This window comes from Dryobates pubescens, chromosome Z (genome assembly GCF_014839835.1).
Source record: "Dryobates pubescens isolate bDryPub1 chromosome Z, bDryPub1.pri, whole genome shotgun sequence".
Classification (NCBI taxonomy): Eukaryota; Metazoa; Chordata; class Aves; order Piciformes; family Picidae; genus Dryobates; species Dryobates pubescens.
The window spans coordinates 136,579,347-136,596,549 of record NC_071657.1 but is presented as its reverse complement, the minus strand read 5'-3'; the positions used below and the strand labels follow the sequence as shown (position 1 = coordinate 136,596,549).

Genomic DNA, 17,203 nt, shown 5'->3' with positions numbered 1-17,203 from the left:
GTCAGAAACGATTTCAGCGGCGAGATTCGAGGTCTGTTGGTCAAAAGGTCACAAGGCGCTGGCTGTAACGACAGAAATCCAACCTGTCATCCGCGGGTAGGGGATTCTTCATGGCGCAAATTGCGATCTGTTCGATGAAGGGGCTTGTCAGCGCCGTTCCTCGGCAGCCAGCCTCTCATTTAACTCTTTATGTCCTTATCGTTGGCACACACGGGGGGGGGGAGGGGGGAAGCAAACTCACCAGGCGGGGAACCGCGAAGGGAAAAAGGGACGAGCCCATTTTAACGCCGCGTCCGCGCAGCAGGCGCCGCCGGCGGAGGGGAAGGGTCGGGCGGGATGGTCGCGCATGGCAACAAGCCCCGAACGCCGCATTTCGGATGCCCGGAGGCTCCGAAACTCACAGGTCCTTCTACAAGTGAGGAGGCGGCGGCGGCCGCGGGGCGCACGCCTCCCGCCTCCCCGCCGCCCCCGGGACCGCTGACACGCGTGTCGCGGCCGCACCCGCAGCCCCCTCCCCGCCCCCTCTCCACCCGCGAGGCGGGCACGGCGGAGCGCCCGGCGGCTCCCCGCGGCCTGCGCTCGCGGCGCCGACCCCGCGCCCCGGCCCGCACCTGGTGGCCGAGCGGCGGCGGCAGCCCCCGCCCCGCCCCGCCCCGTCCCGCCCCACCTAGCCCCGGGGAGGCCGGGAGGGGGCCACGCGCGGGCGCTCCATTGTGCGGCCGGCGGCTCGAGCTCGTCCCACCTGCCGGCGGCGGGGAGGGCCGGGGCCCCTCCGCACCTCCCTCTCGCGCAGCTCCCCCTCCGCCCACCCCCTACTGTCCCCGGCTGAACCGGGCGAGCCCGCCCCGCGCCCTCTTTCCCGTCCCTCAAGCTGGCAGAGCTCCGCCGCCTCCCCTCCCCCCGTCCTCCCTCCCACCGTGCGGCCGCCGCCCCTTCGCCGCTGCCCGCCGGAGCCGCAGACTTCCACCCCGAGCACAGGTCGCCGCCGCCGCCTCGTCCTGCCATGAGCCCCCTCCCGCCGCAGCAGCAGCGCTGAGCGGGGAGCGCGGAGCCATGCCGGGCTGGAAGAAGAACATCCCCATCTGCCTGCAAGCCGAGCCGGAGCGAGGTGAGTGCGGAGCGTCGGGGCCGGCAGCCGCCGCAAAGGAACCGGGGGATGGGGGGTGGGAGAGAGGGCTGCCCAGCCACTGGGTGCCTCTCCAGCAAGCCCTGCTCGTCAGCGGGGCACGGCCGGGCGGCCCCGCGCCTTCCATCTTGCTCCGCAACCGCGGCAGGAGCGGGGGGCGAGCGGGGCGGCGGGGGGAGGCCGGTATCGTGGGCCGGGCTGGTGGGAACACACCAAACCCAGGCCTCCCGCCGCCGCCGCACCGGTAGCAACTAACTTTTGTCCGCGGTGCCGCCGCCCGCGCTCCCCAGGGCCGGGCTGTTAAAGGCAGCGGGGCGTGAACCGGAGCGTGCGGCCGGGGGGGGGGACTCCGAAGTGACTTCGCGAAACTTCCCTGCGTGGGACCGTGTCTCCCCGGGCCGCCCCTCGTAGCGGCGGGGGGCGAAGCTGCACCCGTTCGGTTATTCCCCCCTTCCCCCATCGCCCGGGGTGGAGCCGGCACGGCGGAGCCGCGAACGCCCGATGCCACGATCGCGACCTCGGCGCCGAGCAGTGCCCGCGGGAGCTGCCCGGTCAGTCCCGCCGGCGGCGGCCCTGGAGCGGCCTCGCGTCCCCGAACCGCGGCGGAGGGCTCGGTACTGGTGGAAGGCGGATGGTGTCTGGTCGCTTTCCAAAATAAGCAGCCGATTACAATGAAAAGGTAACTTCTGGCACGCACTGAATGAAGGCGTCTGTCATGCGGGGTCGTTGTGTCACTGCTCTGGTCTGCGGTGTGTGTCGAAGGGGAAATGGCTCAGTAGAGCGTTTGCACTTGGGAACTTTCAGGTGTGCCCCATCCTCTTATGCCTTTGATTCACGGCTCGTTAATTCCTTGGTAGTTTGTGGAGTCCTGGAGTAGGACGTTTGCGTTTGGTTGCCGCCGTGCTGGACGGATGGGCTGTGCTGCCGGGGTCAAGAATTCACCGAGCGTTAAAACGGAGGAGGCTTTGTTTGCTCGGTGGAATAAGTGCTGTACCCTGGGGTTGGAGGTGGAGGTCTGTCGCAGAACTGCTGCCTTACTTCCGACTGGTGAAGGTGATCGCTCGTGGGGAGTTCATCGCAAACGTATGACATCATAAAACCAGCGGCTAAGCCGGGAACAGGTATTTGAGCTGTGAAAAGCGAGATGGTTTTTAATCTTTCCTCTCGGTAAATACCGCCGTGACTGAAATCTGCGGTCATATTTCTTCGTGTCAGGAGTCTGCGCGGCTGAGGGATTGCAGAAATGGGATGGACGACACTTGTCAGAACGTATCAGATGCTTTTACAGATGGGGAAACTTTAGAAAGGGTCTAATCTGACTCTGCCAGAAGCTGGAAAGGTCTTCTCGTTTCATTCCGCGGAAGGGCTGTGTCATGAGCTCCAGCATGTGGGCTTGCCTTTATTCAAAGTGAACAATGGTGCAGGTTCAGCTCTGAGGAGTTTAATGCCGGGTGGTTAACAGTTCTTGTTTATTCCTGTTTTCTGTTTGGTCTCTTTCCCTTTCATTGTGGAGCTGGGTAGATGGGTATGTTAATAGTCTTGTCCCTGAGGTGTCACTTTGGTGTATTTCCACCGTGTAAATAGTAATAAAAAAAAGCTCTCCTATGCCTACAGTAAGAGGAGGAGGCTCAGAGACCTTATTGCTCTCTACAACTACCTGAAGGGAGGTTGCAGCCAGGTGGGGGTTGGTCTCTTCTCCCAGGCAAGCAGCAACAGAACAAGAGGACACAGTCTCACACTGCACCAGGGGAAGTTTAGGCTGGAGGTGAGGAGAAAGTTCTTCTCAGAGAGAGTTGTTAGCCATTGGAATGTGCTGCCCAGGGAGGTGGTGGAGTCACCATCCCTGGAGGTGTTCAGGAGGGGACTGGAGGTGGCACTTGGTGCCATGGATTAGTTATCATGAGGTGTTGGGTGACAGGTTGGACTTGACGATCTCTGAGGGCTTTTCCAACCAGGTTGGTTGTATGATTACCTTCTAAAGTATCACAGAATTGTTTGGGTTGGAAGGGACCTCAAGGATCATCCAGTTCCAGCCCCGCTGCTATAGGCAGGGACGCCTCACACTAGATCAGATTGCTCAGAGCCACATCCAGCCTGGCTTTCAAATCCTCCAGGGGATGATGTTTCCACCACCTCCCTGGGCAACCTGTGCCAGTGTCTCACCACCCTCATGCTGAAGAGCTATTTCCTAACATCAGTATGTTAGGAAGTATGAAAGTATGTTGTGTTGTATATTGCTTATGTTTAGCTAGAAATTCTAGCAGGATTCCAGCTCCTGGAACTTTAGGCTTGGAAAAAGTATGAAATGGCTAAAGCAGTTAATCAGCATTGAATGTAATACTCCTTGAGTATGAAGAGCAGAAGAAATAAAGCTTTCAGAGTGGACAGGAAAACAGCCAGGGCAGTAATGAAATGAAGGTGCAGCTTTAGCTAATGATGGAGTTCAGTGTGGCATGGAGTTAAAAGGCAATTACAGATGGAGTTAAATCCTGGTTCCAGGCCAGTTGTGCTAACATCCCCCTCTGCTGTCTCTGGAAAATATTTCCATTCAGTTCCTCCACCAAAGAACTCTCTGTGCGTTGTGCACTCTGTAGGCTCTGGATGCAAATGATACGTTTTAAACTCACAGTGATAAAATTCAGGGTGAGTTTCACTTACAGGAAGTGTGAGAACCTGTGGTGTTTTGTGCTGGCCCCTTCCAACCCTGACGATTCCATGATTCTGTGAAGAGCAACTGAAGGAGCTGGGGATGGTTAGTGGGAAAGAGAGGAGGCTGAGGGGAGACCTCCTGGCTCTCTGCAGCTACCTGAAAGGAGGTTGTGGAGAGGTTGGTGCTGGTCTCTTCTCCCAGGTCATTAGTGACAGAACAAGAGGGAATGGTCTCAAGCTGCCCCTGGGGAGGTTCAGACTGGACAGTAGGAAAGCTTTTTTCAGGGCAAGAGTGGTCAGGGAGTGGAATGTGCTGGGCAGGGAGGTGGTGGAGTCCCCAAGCCTGGCTGTGTCTCAGGGTGGTTTGGCTGTGGTTTAGGGGTGAGCCTTGTGGAGTAGGGTTCTGGGTTGGCCTTCGTGACCATGAGGGTCTTTTCCAACCTGAATGTTTCTGTGGTTCTGTGATTGCCACTGATGATTTCCTGTGTTTCAGATGTGGAGATCTTTGGTAACACAAATTGCTTGTCACATACATGAGCATGCTCATATACAGGATATAAAACAGCTGTTTATCCATACACCCCCAATGGAAGAAGTTCTTCCCAGCAAGAGAGATTGGCCATTGGAATGTGCTGCCCAGGGAGGTGGTGGAGTCACCATCCCTGGAGGTGTTTAGGAAGAGCCTGGCTGAGGCACTTGGTGCCATGGTTGAGTTGCTGAGATGGTGTTGGGTGATAGGTTGGACTGGATGATCTCTGAGGTCTCTTCCAACCTGGTTGATTCTATTCTAATTTGATCTCCCACACAGCAGCAGGGCTAGCTAAGCAGTTACTTTGCTGTGTAACAACACAGAATGCTCAGTTAATCTGGTGCTGAAGTTTCTCGGTGGTGGATCCTCCCAAAGTGCACTGTGAAAGTGAAAAAAGGCAAAGTAACAACACCACCAACCACAAAGCTCAGAAAACAAGTGAGGAGCTAAACAATCCCAGTTTGTCCCTGGCATCCTGCTGGCTTTTCCTTCAGAACAGAATAGAATTAACCAGGTTGGAAAAGACCTTTGAGATCACTGAGTCCAACCTATCACCCAACACCATCTCAGCAACTAAACCATGGCACAGTTTCAGTTTGTTGTCTCCACACACACCCCCTCTGTCATAACAGCTATCCTGCATCTGTAATTTCAAGTCTAGTTGTGGCAACAGGTTTGGGCTGGAAAAGAAGAGGTTGCTGGAGGTACTGGGAAAACTAGGAAGGCAAAGATTTCTGTATGGTGAGCCACAAGTGGTTTGTACAGTGCAGCTTTCCCCTGGCTTCTCCCCCTCAAACCTCACAGGCTTCACAGAATCTTGGATCAGCCAGGTTGGAAGAGACCTCCAAGTTCATCAAGTCCAACAGATCACCCAACCCTATCGAATCAACCAGACCATGGCACTGAGTGCCTCACCCAGGCTTTTCTTAAACACCTCCAGAGATGTTGACCCCACCACCTCCCTGGGCAGCACATTCCAATAGGCAAATCTCTTATTTCTAAGATCCAGCCTAAACCTCGCCCTGCACAGCTTGAGACTGTGTCCTCTTGTTCTGGTGCTGGTTGCCTGGGAGAAGAGCCCAGCTTTCCTCAGGAGTTGTGTTCATCTGGTGGAGCTGATCAGGCCCCTGTGTCTTCAGCTGTGGAGAGAAGTGGTGGGTGCTAAGACAGGAGGCTTGAGAGGTGGGTGGATTTGTTAGGATGTGGGAGCTGTGTGGAAATCTCACTGTATCCCTGAGGCACTGCAGCCTAGAAGGTCCTTTGGGTGCTGATATTGTTGTGTTTCTCCAAACAGTGCAGCATTGCTTTGGGGAACACCTTAAACACTCTTCCATCTCCCCTTGGTGCTGAGTTCATCTACTGTCTGGGGAACTGGGTGGTAGTGCTGCAGCAGCAGCACGTTTCTGGGGTGAGGACTCAAAAACCTGTCTGTAGAGCTTTGCTGCTTTGATGTGAGTAGCTGTTGGGATATTGCAGTCTTATTCCTGGGCAGGCACACTGACTTTGCTCCAAGCAGGATTACTGTAGTATATCAGCATCCTTGTTTGCTCCATCATTGCTTCAGAGCCTCCCCCACCACGCTGAATGTCTACATCAAAAAGTTCTTAGCTCAACCTGTCTGTGTTGTTCCTACAAGTCATGTGTTGAAATGGAGGTTATCCAAAAACTTGACAAAGTCAGGATTTTGCTAATGGAAATTGGCTGTTCTTACTGAAATGAAGCAGCAGAGATGTGGTCAGCACTGTTGGCTCACCTTGATGGTAAGCGATGCCCTGAGTGAAGGAGAGTAACCTGTGTTAAGGTTTCATAGGATCACAGAAACATTCAGGTTGGAATCACCAAGTCCAACCCAGAACCCTGCTCTGCAAGGCTCACCCCTAAACCACAGCCCCAAGCACCACAGCCAAACTAACTTGAAACACAGCCAGGCTTGGGGACTCCACCACCTCCCTGGGCAGCACATTCCAATGCCTGACCACTCTTGCCCTGAGAAAATGTTTCCTCATGTCCAGTCTGAACCTCCCCAGGGGCAGCTTGAGGCCATTCCCTCTTGTTCTGTCACTAATGACCTGGGAGAAGAGACCAGCACCAACTTCTCCACAGTGTCCTTTCAGGTAGTTGTAGAGAGCCAGGAGGTCTCTCCTCAGCCTCCTCTTTTTCAAGCTAAACAGCCCCAGATCCCTCAGAATTGTCAGGGCTGGAAGGGACCTCAAGGATCAGCCAGTTCCACCCCCCCGCCATGGGCAGGGACACCTCACACTACAGCAGGTTGCTCACAGCCACATCCAGCCTGGCCTTCTAAACCTCCAGGGATGAGGCTTCCACCACCTCCCTGGGCAACCTGTGCCAGTGTCTCACCACCCTCATGGGGAACAACTTCTTCCTGACATCCGATCTCAATCTGCCCATTTCTACTTTTGCTCCATTCGCCCTACTCCTATCACTACACAACACCCTACAAAGTCCCTCCCCAGCTTTCTTGCAGCCCCCTTCAGACACTGGAAGGCCACAGGAAGCTCTCCCCTTCATCAGATTTCTTCTCCCAAATAATTTGCTCCCGTTTCTTCTCTGCTACTTCATTTCCAGCAGCAGGGCTCGTGTGCGAACGCAGAGCTGAGCATTTGTGAGGGTGCCTTGTTGTGGAGCACCTTCCCTTCGCAGGGGGAGGCAACCAGTGACATTTCAACAAGTATTTTTAGATGTCTTCGCTGTGGAAATGGTGAAATACGTCAAGCCACAAATCATATTGTGCCCTTTTGTTGTCTAGAGACTAAAAGCACATTTCACATACAAAGTGGGGAGCTGCTTTCTATGTGTGCAAGCTGCAGCACAGCTCCTGCACTCTCCCTCTCTGGAGATATCCAGGACCCACCTGGATGTGTTCCTGTGTGATCTGCTCTAGGTGCTCCTGCTCTGGCAGGGGGGTTGGGCTGGATGATCCCTCAAAGTCCCTTCCAGCCCCTAACATTCTGTGATCCTGTGAAGAGCTGGGCAGTTGTCTTCTTGCTGTGATTCATTTGGAGCTGCTGTTGGAATCTTTCTACTGCCTGTGACTGCTGCTGGTTGTATTTGTTGGAGCATTGCAGGAATGTTCAGAGTTGTTTGGTCAGTTCTCATTCAGAATTGTTTGGTCATTAAGTTCAGGGAGAAAGATTTGTTCACTGTCTTTGGCAGAAGTCTTCTTACCTGGAAGCTGTAGAGCAGTGTGATGGCCAAGCTCCAGCTCCCTTCTCAATGGCTTTTTTTGTGTTCCATTGCTGTAGATCTCTCTGGAGATACATAAGACCTGCCTGGATGTGCTCCTGTGTGATCTGCTCTGGGTACTCCTGCTCTGGCAGGGGGGTTGGACTGGATGAGCTTTCCAGGTCCCTTCCAGCCCCTAACAGTCTGGGATTCTGCTGCCTGCTCTGTAATTGAGCAGCACTCTGCAGTGGCAGTGCTGCTTCTGGCTTCTAGTGCCACAATTGTCAGGGAGTCTTCTCCTTTAGAGAACAGGAATTGTGCTCTGTGTTGAGTAAAAAAACTCCAAAGAGCCCTTGCAATACATGCCTGGTGCTGTAAAACCTGCCATTCTAAGAAGGACTTGAAGACTGCACGAGACTTTATTGTGGCCTTCCAGTATCTGAAGGGGGCTGCAAGAAAGCTGGGAAGGAGCTTTTGAGGGTGTCAGGGAGTGATAGGACTGGGGGGAATGGATCCAAGCTAGAAATGGGTAGATTCAGATTGGATGTCAGGAAGAAGTTCTTCCCTGTGAGGGTGGTGAGAGCCTGGCACAGGTTGCCCAGGGAGGTGGTGGAAGCCTCCTGCCTGGAGGTGTTTGCAGCCAGGCTGGATGTGGCTGTGAGCAACCTGCTGTAGTGTGAGGTGTCCCTGGACATGGCAGGGGGGTTGGAACTGGGTGACCCTTGCTGTCCCTTCCAGCCCTGGCAATTCTATGGTTCTATGACCTACCAGTACAAACCAGCATTGTGTCAAGTTAGATCACACTTTCCCTCTCCCCCCACCTGCCAATTTTCTTCCACGACACTAAACCAAACATATGACCTAATGACCTAAACCACTTTTTGAGTTGATATCTGAGCAAATGTGTTGAGAAGACACATGGTCCTGGTGTTAATTTTGTTCAATGTATCCTCCAATCAAATTAAAGAGGGGATCTGATCAATGTCTATCAATAGCTGAGGGCTGGGGGTCAGGAAGGAAGGGACAGGGACAGCCTCTGCTCACTTGTGCCCTGGGATAGGACAAGGGGCAATGGATAGAAACTGCAGCACAGGAGGTTCCACCTCAATATGAGGAGGAACTTCTTGACTGTGAGGGTCCCAGAGCCCTGGAGCAGGCTGCCCAGAGAGGTTGTGGAGTCTCCTTCTCTGGAGCCTCTCCATCCCTGTCTGGATGTGTTCCTGTGTGACCTGTGCTGGATTCTATGCTCCTGCTCTGGCAGGGGGGGTTGGACTGGCTGATCTTTGGAGGTCCCTTCCAACCCCTAACATCCTGTGAGCCTTTAAATGAAAGTGGTATTTTGTTAAACTCTTTCTGTCTCAACTTCCTTGCTGATCAAGTTTGACAGGAGCACAGAAAATAGTATTTGTGTGTCTTCCATGTTCACTCTGAGACTTCTTGGGCTCCCTTAATGGTTATTAACGTAAAGAATCCATCTAAGTGTACTTCAGTCTTGATATTTTTATTGCTTTAAAAAATAAAACCTATTATGCCCTCCACAGTTGTTCTGCCTCTGTGCTTAATGTGATAGCCTAATTATATTGAGGAAGAAGGCAAGACTGTGCTTTTATTTTCTTCTTCCCTGTCTTCCCAGCTCATGACAGAGAAATTAAGTGAATGTAGGAAGCACTTTAAAGGCAACATGAGGAAATGTTTTAAGGCCTAGGACTCAAGGATGATAAAAAAAACCCCAAACAACCAAATATTTTGTGAATCCAGCCTCAAATACACGAGTAGATTCTTCTCATGGAAGTTGTTCTGACAACAGAATCCCACAATTGTCGGGGTTGGAAGGATCAGCCAGTTCCAACCCCCCTGCCATGGGCAGGGACACCTCACACTACAGCAGGTTGCTCACAGCCACATCCAGCCTGGCTGCAAACACCTCCAGGGATGAGGCTTCCACCACCTCCCTGGGCACTCTGCTCCTTAGGGACACAGGGACAGACACCTCAGGCCCCTGGGCCACAGGTACATGCAAAGCAAGCAGCTGTGTCATTCAGTCAGCATTCACTGAATGACTTCTGCAACTGGATTTAACTGATGGGACCATCAGTTCCTTTCCTGCACTCAGGCACTGCCCAGGAGCACTGAGGCTCCTGCTGCTGTGAAGCTGGGACTCAACCAAACCATCCTTCTCCTGGCTTTTTCTCTCAGTGACTCTTCCCCCTTTGAATCATTAGCTGCAGTGTCCCAGGTTCAGCAAGTGGCATGAAGAACAGCTCTCTCCTGCAGTCTGGAGCACTGCCCCAGGAGGAATGGGGCAGCTTCTCAGGTGATGGAGGATCACTGACTTCTCAGGGTTGGAAGGGACCTCAAGGGTCAGCCAGTTCCACCCTCCCTGCCGTGGGCAGGGACACCTCACACTACAGCAGGTTGCCTATCACTGAGGTGACTGCTGTGAGAGCTTGTCTGCTCATCTTAAGCTGGGAGAGAATCAGTTCCTCAGAAGAGGGAGAGGATGGCCTGTTAGTGACCTGAACTGTGTTACTCTGGGTTAGTTCAAATGGGGCACTTGGGGGGTTGGTCTCTTCTAGGCAACCACCAACAGAAGGGGACACAGCCTCAAACTGGATGTGAGGGGAAGGTTTTTCCCAGGAAGAGTAATTGGCCACTGGAATGTGCTGCCCAGGGAGGTGGTGGAGTCCCCATCCCTGGAGGTGTTCAGGAAAGGCTTGGATGTGGCACTTGGAGCCGTGGTTTAGTTGTCAGGAGGTGTTGGGTATTAGGTAATAGGTTGGGCTTGATGATCTTTGAAGTCTTTTCCAGCCTGGTTGATTCTGTGATTCTATATGCTTGATGCTCTTTGCAGGTGCATGGTACAGATTGTTTTTTGACACAGAAGCTAACTGTGTTGTAAGCCCTGGCTTAAAAAACCCCAAGAGGAGTATCTTTCTTTCCTGAGCTGAAGTGGGTCCTCAGAAACTGAAGAAAGCAGGAGGTGAAGACCTAGGATTGGAAACCTTGTGCAAAGGCTTTCTGCTTGTCCTTAGCTGTTTTCCCCCTCCTGAATAGTTAAAGATGGCAGAAAAACCTTCAGTGGGGAGAGGATGTGCTTGCAGGGGCAGTCCTAAGAGTCAGGCCTGACATTTGGTGAGGTGCTTGGAAGATCATCTCTGCTCCAGTGAAGGCATTGCCTAGACTTAGGCAGGTTCCTGGGTGGTGGAGAGCTACCTGGGTGGTGGGACATTTGGTCAGTTATGCTGTGCAAAGCCCACTGTAGTTGCTGACATTTAAGGTGAAGAAGGCAGGAATAGCAGTGATGAGAACAAAGCCAGAAGGACACACATCCATTTCTGAGCTGCTGACATAACAAGAAGCTGTCTTAACTAGCTGCCTTCCAGCCCTCCACCAGCATCTGAAACTAGAACTGAATGTCAAACTGGAAGGCACTAAAAATAAATGATCCCTTGCTCAGGAGCTGCTAAGGGTATGTCTTTTGTCCTTGGTAAGGCTTCTGCCTCTCTTCACCTCAGCCTGACTGAACTGCACCTTGGACAGTTGGGCTTTCTCCATTTGCTGAACTGGATGCCAGGTGGGACAAGAGGACACCCTAGAGCTGGTTTTCATCAGCATGCAAAGGATGCAGGTGCTGTGTCAGTTGTTTCATTCTCTGAAAACCATCTGGGACAGAGAGGCCTCTAATAGAGGGATGGAAAGGAGACAACAATTGCTCCCCAGTGCCCTTTTAGCATGAAAGGAACAGAGAATAAGCAAAAAGCATCTGCATCTCTTTAGGGCCTGGAGAATAAATCTGGTGAAGAGTGACTGAAAGAGCTGGGGATGGTGAGTGTGGAAAAGAGGAGGCTGAGGGGAGACCTCCTGGCTCTCTATAGCTACCTGAAAGGAGGTTGTGGAGAGGTTGGTGCTGGTCTCTTCTCAAAGGTAGTTGGTGATAGAGCAAGAGGGAATGGCCTCAAGCTGCCACTGGGGAGGTTCAGACAGGACATTAGGAAACCTTTTTTCAGGGCAAGAGTGGTCAGGGCTTGGAATGTGCTGCCCAGGGAGGTGGTGGAGTCCCCAAGCCTGGCTGTGTTTGCAGGTGCTTTGGCTGTGGTGCTTGGGGCTGTGGTTTAGGGGTGAGCCTTGCAGAGTAGGGCTCTGGCTTGGCCTTGGTGACCCTGAGGCTCTTTTCCAGGCTGAATGGTTCTGTGATTCTGTGACATTTGTTGTCACTTTGTCTCCTTGTACAGTGGGACAATCTTTGTGAGAAGAATTTTTTTTTCAGGCAAGCAAATGAAGAACAGTAACTTGTGCTCCTGTGGGGGGGAATAGTGATGGCTGAGGTTGTGCCAATTAATAGTGGTCCGAAATGTCTGTGGGATCAGTGTGTTCTGCACAGGCAGGGAAGGAAGAAGATGCTTTGGGTCCCTGGGATAGTGGTTCACCACAATGGTGTTTCCTGATGGGAGGCCTTATTGAATATAGTTATTAAAGTAGGAGTAACACACCTGTGGACTGTTTGGATTACATTACTCTCTTCTATTTGGATCAGAACACTGTGTCCTTTGTATTGTGACTGCAAGCAGGAGCTTCCCCTGCTGCTGCTGTCTTTCCCCATCACTGCCAGCTCCTGGTCACTAAAGATCAGCAGGGAGCTGGTGCTCATAGGTGCTGCCTCTCACAGGAGAGTTTGTTGGCACCTGAGCAGAGTCAGAATAGTTCCAACAAGTAAGAGCTGCATCAAGCTTTGTGCTATGTTCTGCTTTCTCAGCATCACTTTAAAGCATTACTAACTGGATACAGAGAATACAGAATGAACCAGGTTGGAAAAGACCTTTGAGATCAAGTCCAACCTATCACCCAACAGCATCTAATCAACTAAACCATGGCACCAAGTGCCTCAGCCAGGCTCTTTTTAAACACTTCCAGGGATGGTGACTCCACCACCTCCCTGGGCAGCACATTCCAAAGGCCAATCTTGCTTTCTGGGAAGAAATTCTTACTAACATCCAGCCTGAACCTCCCCTGGCACAGCTTGAGACTGTGTCCTCTTGTTCTGGTGCTGGTTGCCTGGCAGAAGAGACCAACCCCCACCTGGCTACAACCTCCCTTCAGGGAGTTGGAGAGAGCAAGAAGGTCTCCCCTGAGCCTCCTCTTCTCCAGGCTAAGCAACCCCAGCTCCCTCAGCCTCTCCTCACAGGGCTGTGCTCCAGACCCCTCCCCAGCTTTGTTGCCCTTCTCTGGACTCGTTCCAGCAAGTCAACCTCCTTCCTAAACTGAGGGGCCCAGAAGTGGACACAGGACTCAAGGTGTGACCTAACCAGTGCTGAGCACAGGGCAGAATGACCTCCCTGCTCCTGCTGGCCACACTGTTCCTGATGCAGGCCAGGATGCCCTTGGCCTTCTTGGCCACCTGGGCACACTGCAGGCTCATGTTCAGCCTACCATCAACCAGCACCCCCAGGTCCCTCTCTGCCTGGCTGCTCTCAGCCACTCTGACCCCAGCCTGTAGCACTGCCTGGGGTTGCTGTGGCCAAAGTGCAGAACCTGGCACTCGGATGTGTTCAGTCTTACACCCTTGGACTCTGCCCATCTGCCCAGCCTGGCAAGGTCCCTCTGCAGTGCTGTCCTCACCTCTAACAGTTCAACTCCTGCCCCCAGCTTGGTGTCATCTGCAAATTTACTGATGATGGACTCAATGCCCTCATCCAGATCATCAATAAAAATATTGAACAGGGTTGGGCAGGATTATGTCCTCACTTGTACCTGTGCTCCTCTTGACAGGGTTGGGACTTAAGTCTGAGGTGAGGCTGTTGTAGAATAAACAAACCATCTTATTGCTATTGACAAAGATCTAACAGTGGTGGTGTCTGAAGCATTTGGGTTGGGTTTGTGTTAGGATTGGGTTATTTACCCAACAGCTGAGCAGGAGTGTGGAGCTGTGGTGGCACAGAAAATACGCTGGGGAGTGAAATCCTCTGCCTGCTCAATGGATGCAACTCTGCTGCATTCAGGAGGTTAATTCACTTGGGCCAGCAAATTCACTTGGTCCTTGTAGCTGTTAGGGGAGGCCCTGGGCTGCATCAAGAGAAGTGTGGCCAGCAGGTCAAGGGAGGTGATTCTCCCCCCCTCTGCTCGGCTCTGGTGAGACCACACCTGGAGCACTGTGTCCAGTTCTGGAGCCCCTGTTACAAGAGGGATATGGAGGTGCTGGAAGGTGTCCAGAGAAGGGCCATGAGGATGAGCAGAGGGCATCCTGGCCTGCATCAGGAACAGTGTGGCCAGCAGGAGCAGGGAGGTCATTCTGCCCCTGTACACTGCACTGGTTAGGCCACACCTTGAGTCCTGTGTCCACTTCTGGGCCCCTCAGTTTAGGAAGGAGGTTGAGTTGCTGGAAGGTGTCCAGAGAAGGGCAACAAAGCTGGGGAGGGGTCTGGAGCACAGCCCTGTGAGGAGAGGCTGAGGGAGCTGGGGTTGCTTAGCCTGGAGAGGAGGAGGCTCAGGGGAGACCTTCTTGCTGTCTGCAACTCCCTGAAGGGAGGTTGTAGCCAGGTGGGGGTTGGTCTCTTCTGCCAGGCATCCAGCACCAGAACAAGAGGACACAGTCTCAAGCTGTGCCAGAGGAGGTTTAGGCTGGATGTTAGGAAGAAATTCTTCCCAGCAAGAGAGATTGGCCATTGGGATGTGCTGCCCAGGGAGGTGATGGAGTCACCATCACTGGAGGTGTTCAGGAGGAGACTTGATGGGGTGCTTGGTGCCATGGGTTAGTTGGTTGAATGGTGTTGGATGATAGGTTGGACTTGATCTTAACGGTCTTTTCCATCCTGGTCTATTCTATTCTATTCTGGAGCACCTCTCCTATCAGGACAGACTGAAGGAGTTGGGGCTGTTCAGTCTGCAGAAGAGAAGGCTCTGAGGTGACTTAATTGTGGCCTTCCAGTATCTGAAGGGGCCTACAAGAAGGCTGGGGAGGGACTTCTCAGGGTGTCAGCTAGTGATAGGACTAGGGGGAATGGAATGAAGCTGGAGGTGGGGAGATTCAGGCTGGAGGTGAGGAGGAAGTTCTTCCCCATGAGAGTGGTGAAGCCCTGGAATGGGTTGTCCAGGGAGGTGGTTGGGGCCCCGTCCCTGGAGGTGTTTAAGCCCAGGCTGGATGAGGCTCTGGCCAGGCTGCTGTAGTGTGGGGTGTCCCTGCCCATGGCAGGGGGGTTGGAACTAGATGATCTTTGTGGTCCCTTCCAACCCTGACTGATACTATGATTTCCTAGTCCAGGATCTCCTCTGAAAAGTGAGGAAAAACCCCTATTACCCCCCAAAAAAGGTTGCATTCTTCACATCTTCAATTCTTTTTCAGTTTTTACACTTTCTGGGGGCTTTGTAACTAGCAGAGTGTTTTTGAGTGTGATGGGAAGATTTGAGCCTGAGCCTTTACAAGATACCTGATTGATTTGATGAAACTTGTAAGGAATGCACCTGTCAATTACCTGAGCTTTTTTTCCTGGTAATACTGACCTTTGCCAAACCAAAACAGTGTAAGGTGTAGAATCATGGAACTGTCCTGGTTGGAAGGGACCTCAAGGAGCATCCAGTTCCAACCCCCCTGCCATGGGCAGGGACATCTCACACTACAGCAGGTTGCTCACAGCCACATCCAGCCTGGCTGCAAACACCTCCAGGGATGAGGCTTCCACCACCTCCCTGGGCAGCCTGTGCCAGGCTCTCACTTTAGGCTTTAAGTAAACCATGCTGTGAGAAGTTTTATGTACATATTATGAACAACCTGAAGGGAGGTTGTGGCCAGGTGGGGGTTGGTCTCTTCTCCCAGGCAAGCAGCACCAGAACAAGAGGACACAGTCTCAAGCGGTGCCAGGGGAAGTGTAGGCTGGATGTTAGGAAGAAGTTCTTCCCAGAAAGAGAGATTGCCCATTGGAATGTGCTGCCCAGGGAGGTGGTGGAGTCACCACCCCAGGAGGTGTTCAGGAAAGGCTTGGATGTGGCACTTGGAGCCATGGTTTAGTTGTCAGGAGGTGTTGGGTATTAGGCAATAGGTTGGACTCGATGATCTCTGAGGTCTTTTCCAATCTGGTTGATTCTGTGATTTATTAGGACCAGGGAGATGTTTCCTCCTCTCTTGCAGAAACCTATATGGAAGTTTTAATTTGCAGTGCTTTTAACTTCACCCCTTTCACCAGGCTGTGTGCAGAAGGGGCAGGAGCCTGATAAACTCCCAGGATTTGCATGTCAAAAGCGAAGCAGTTGATTAAATGCTTTCAGCTGGGGGTGTGGGTGGCTGTATGGAGAGGGGAGAGAGACAGAATGAAATGGATGAGGCAGGAGGATAGCTCAGCAGCTTTATACTTGTAGCTCTTCACAGTGTCACAGTACATTAGAGGTTGGAAGGGACCTCCAGAGATCAACCAGTCCGTCCCCCCTGCCAGAGCAGCATCACCCAGGGGAGTCCACACAGGAATGCATCCAGGTGGGGTTGGAAAGGCTCCAGGAAGGAGACTCCACAACCTCTCTGGGCAGCCTGCTCCAGGGCTCTGGCACCCTCACTGTGAAGAAGTTTCTTGTGAGTCAAAAACTTAATTCAGTGACATTATTAGTAGCAAACCCCCCCAAAACAACCCAAAGCAGACACCTAATTTGCACCTCCAGCACAAAGTACTAAATCATCACTGATGGGTTTTTTGTGTGTTTATATTTGCTTATTGAACAGAGAGATCTTTTAACTTCACTTTATCTTGATTTGAATATTGCCTGGCTTTAGAACTCCCAAGAATTCTCATTATTACTCCTGACAAAAAGAGATACTGTGGGGGATGAGGGGAAGAAAGATACAGGGGGAAAAAAGAGACAGAATTAACCAGGCTGGAAAAGACCTTTGAGGTCATCCAGTCCAACCTACCACCCAACACCATCTAATCAACTAAACCATGGCACCAAGTGCCTCAGCCAGGCTCTTCCTAAACACCTCCAGGGATGGTGACTCCACCACCTCCCTGGGCAGCACATTCCAGTGGCCAATCTCTCTTGCTGGGAAGAACTTCTTCCTCACATCCAGCCTAGGTTATCTCTTTACTGTATCTGTCTTGAAGGTACTACTACTTTAGGGTTAACCCTAACTCTGTGACACTAAGTTGGGAGCAGGAGTTGATCTGTTAGAGGTTAGCAGAGCTCTGCAGAGGGACCTTGCCAGGCTGGACAGATGGGCAGAGTCCAAGGGCAGGAGATTGAACACATCCAAGTGCCGGGTTCTGCACATTGGCCACAGCAACCCCATGCAAAGCTACAGGCTGGGGTCAGAGTGGCTGGAAGCAGCCATGCAGAGAAGGACCTGGGGGTGCTGGTGGATATTAGCTGAACACAAGCCAGCAGTGTGCCCAGGAGGCCAAGAGGGCCAATGGCATCCTGGCCTGCATCAGGAAGAGTGTGGCCAGCAGGAGCAGGGAGGTCATTCTGCCCTGTGCTCAGCACTGGTTAGGTCACACCTTGAGTCCTGTGTCCAGTTCTGGGCTCCTCAGTTTAGGAAAGATGTTGAGATGCTGGAAGGTGTCCAGAGAAGGGCAACAAAGCTGGGGAGGGGTCTGGAGCACAGCCCTGTGAGGAGAGGCTGAGGGAGCTGGGGTTGCTTAGCCTGGAGTCTTCCAGGCTCAGGGGAGACCTTCTTGCTGTTTACAACTCCCTGAAGGGAGACTGTAGCCAGGTGGGGGTTGGTCTCTTCTCCCAGGCAG

The 17,203-nt window shown here is 52.7% G+C and overlaps 1 protein-coding gene across 1 annotated transcript; it reads left to right on the top strand.

Moving 5' to 3' along the window:
* Positions 1 to 336: 336 nt before the first annotated feature.
* LOC128899365 (basic proline-rich protein-like) lies at positions 337 to 1,374 on the top strand. The gene has a single exon (XM_054177874.1). It carries the CDS (start codon positions 337 to 339, stop codon positions 1,372 to 1,374), a length of 1,038 nt encoding a protein of 345 aa, XP_054033849.1.
* The last annotated feature ends 15,829 nt before the right edge of the window (positions 1,375 to 17,203 follow it).

Bases quoted from the DNA above. Each gene is read 5' to 3' on its own strand.
- LOC128899365 (XM_054177874.1), top strand. From the start codon at position 337: ATGGTCGCGCATGGCAACAAGCCCCGAACGCCGCATTTCGGATGCCCG.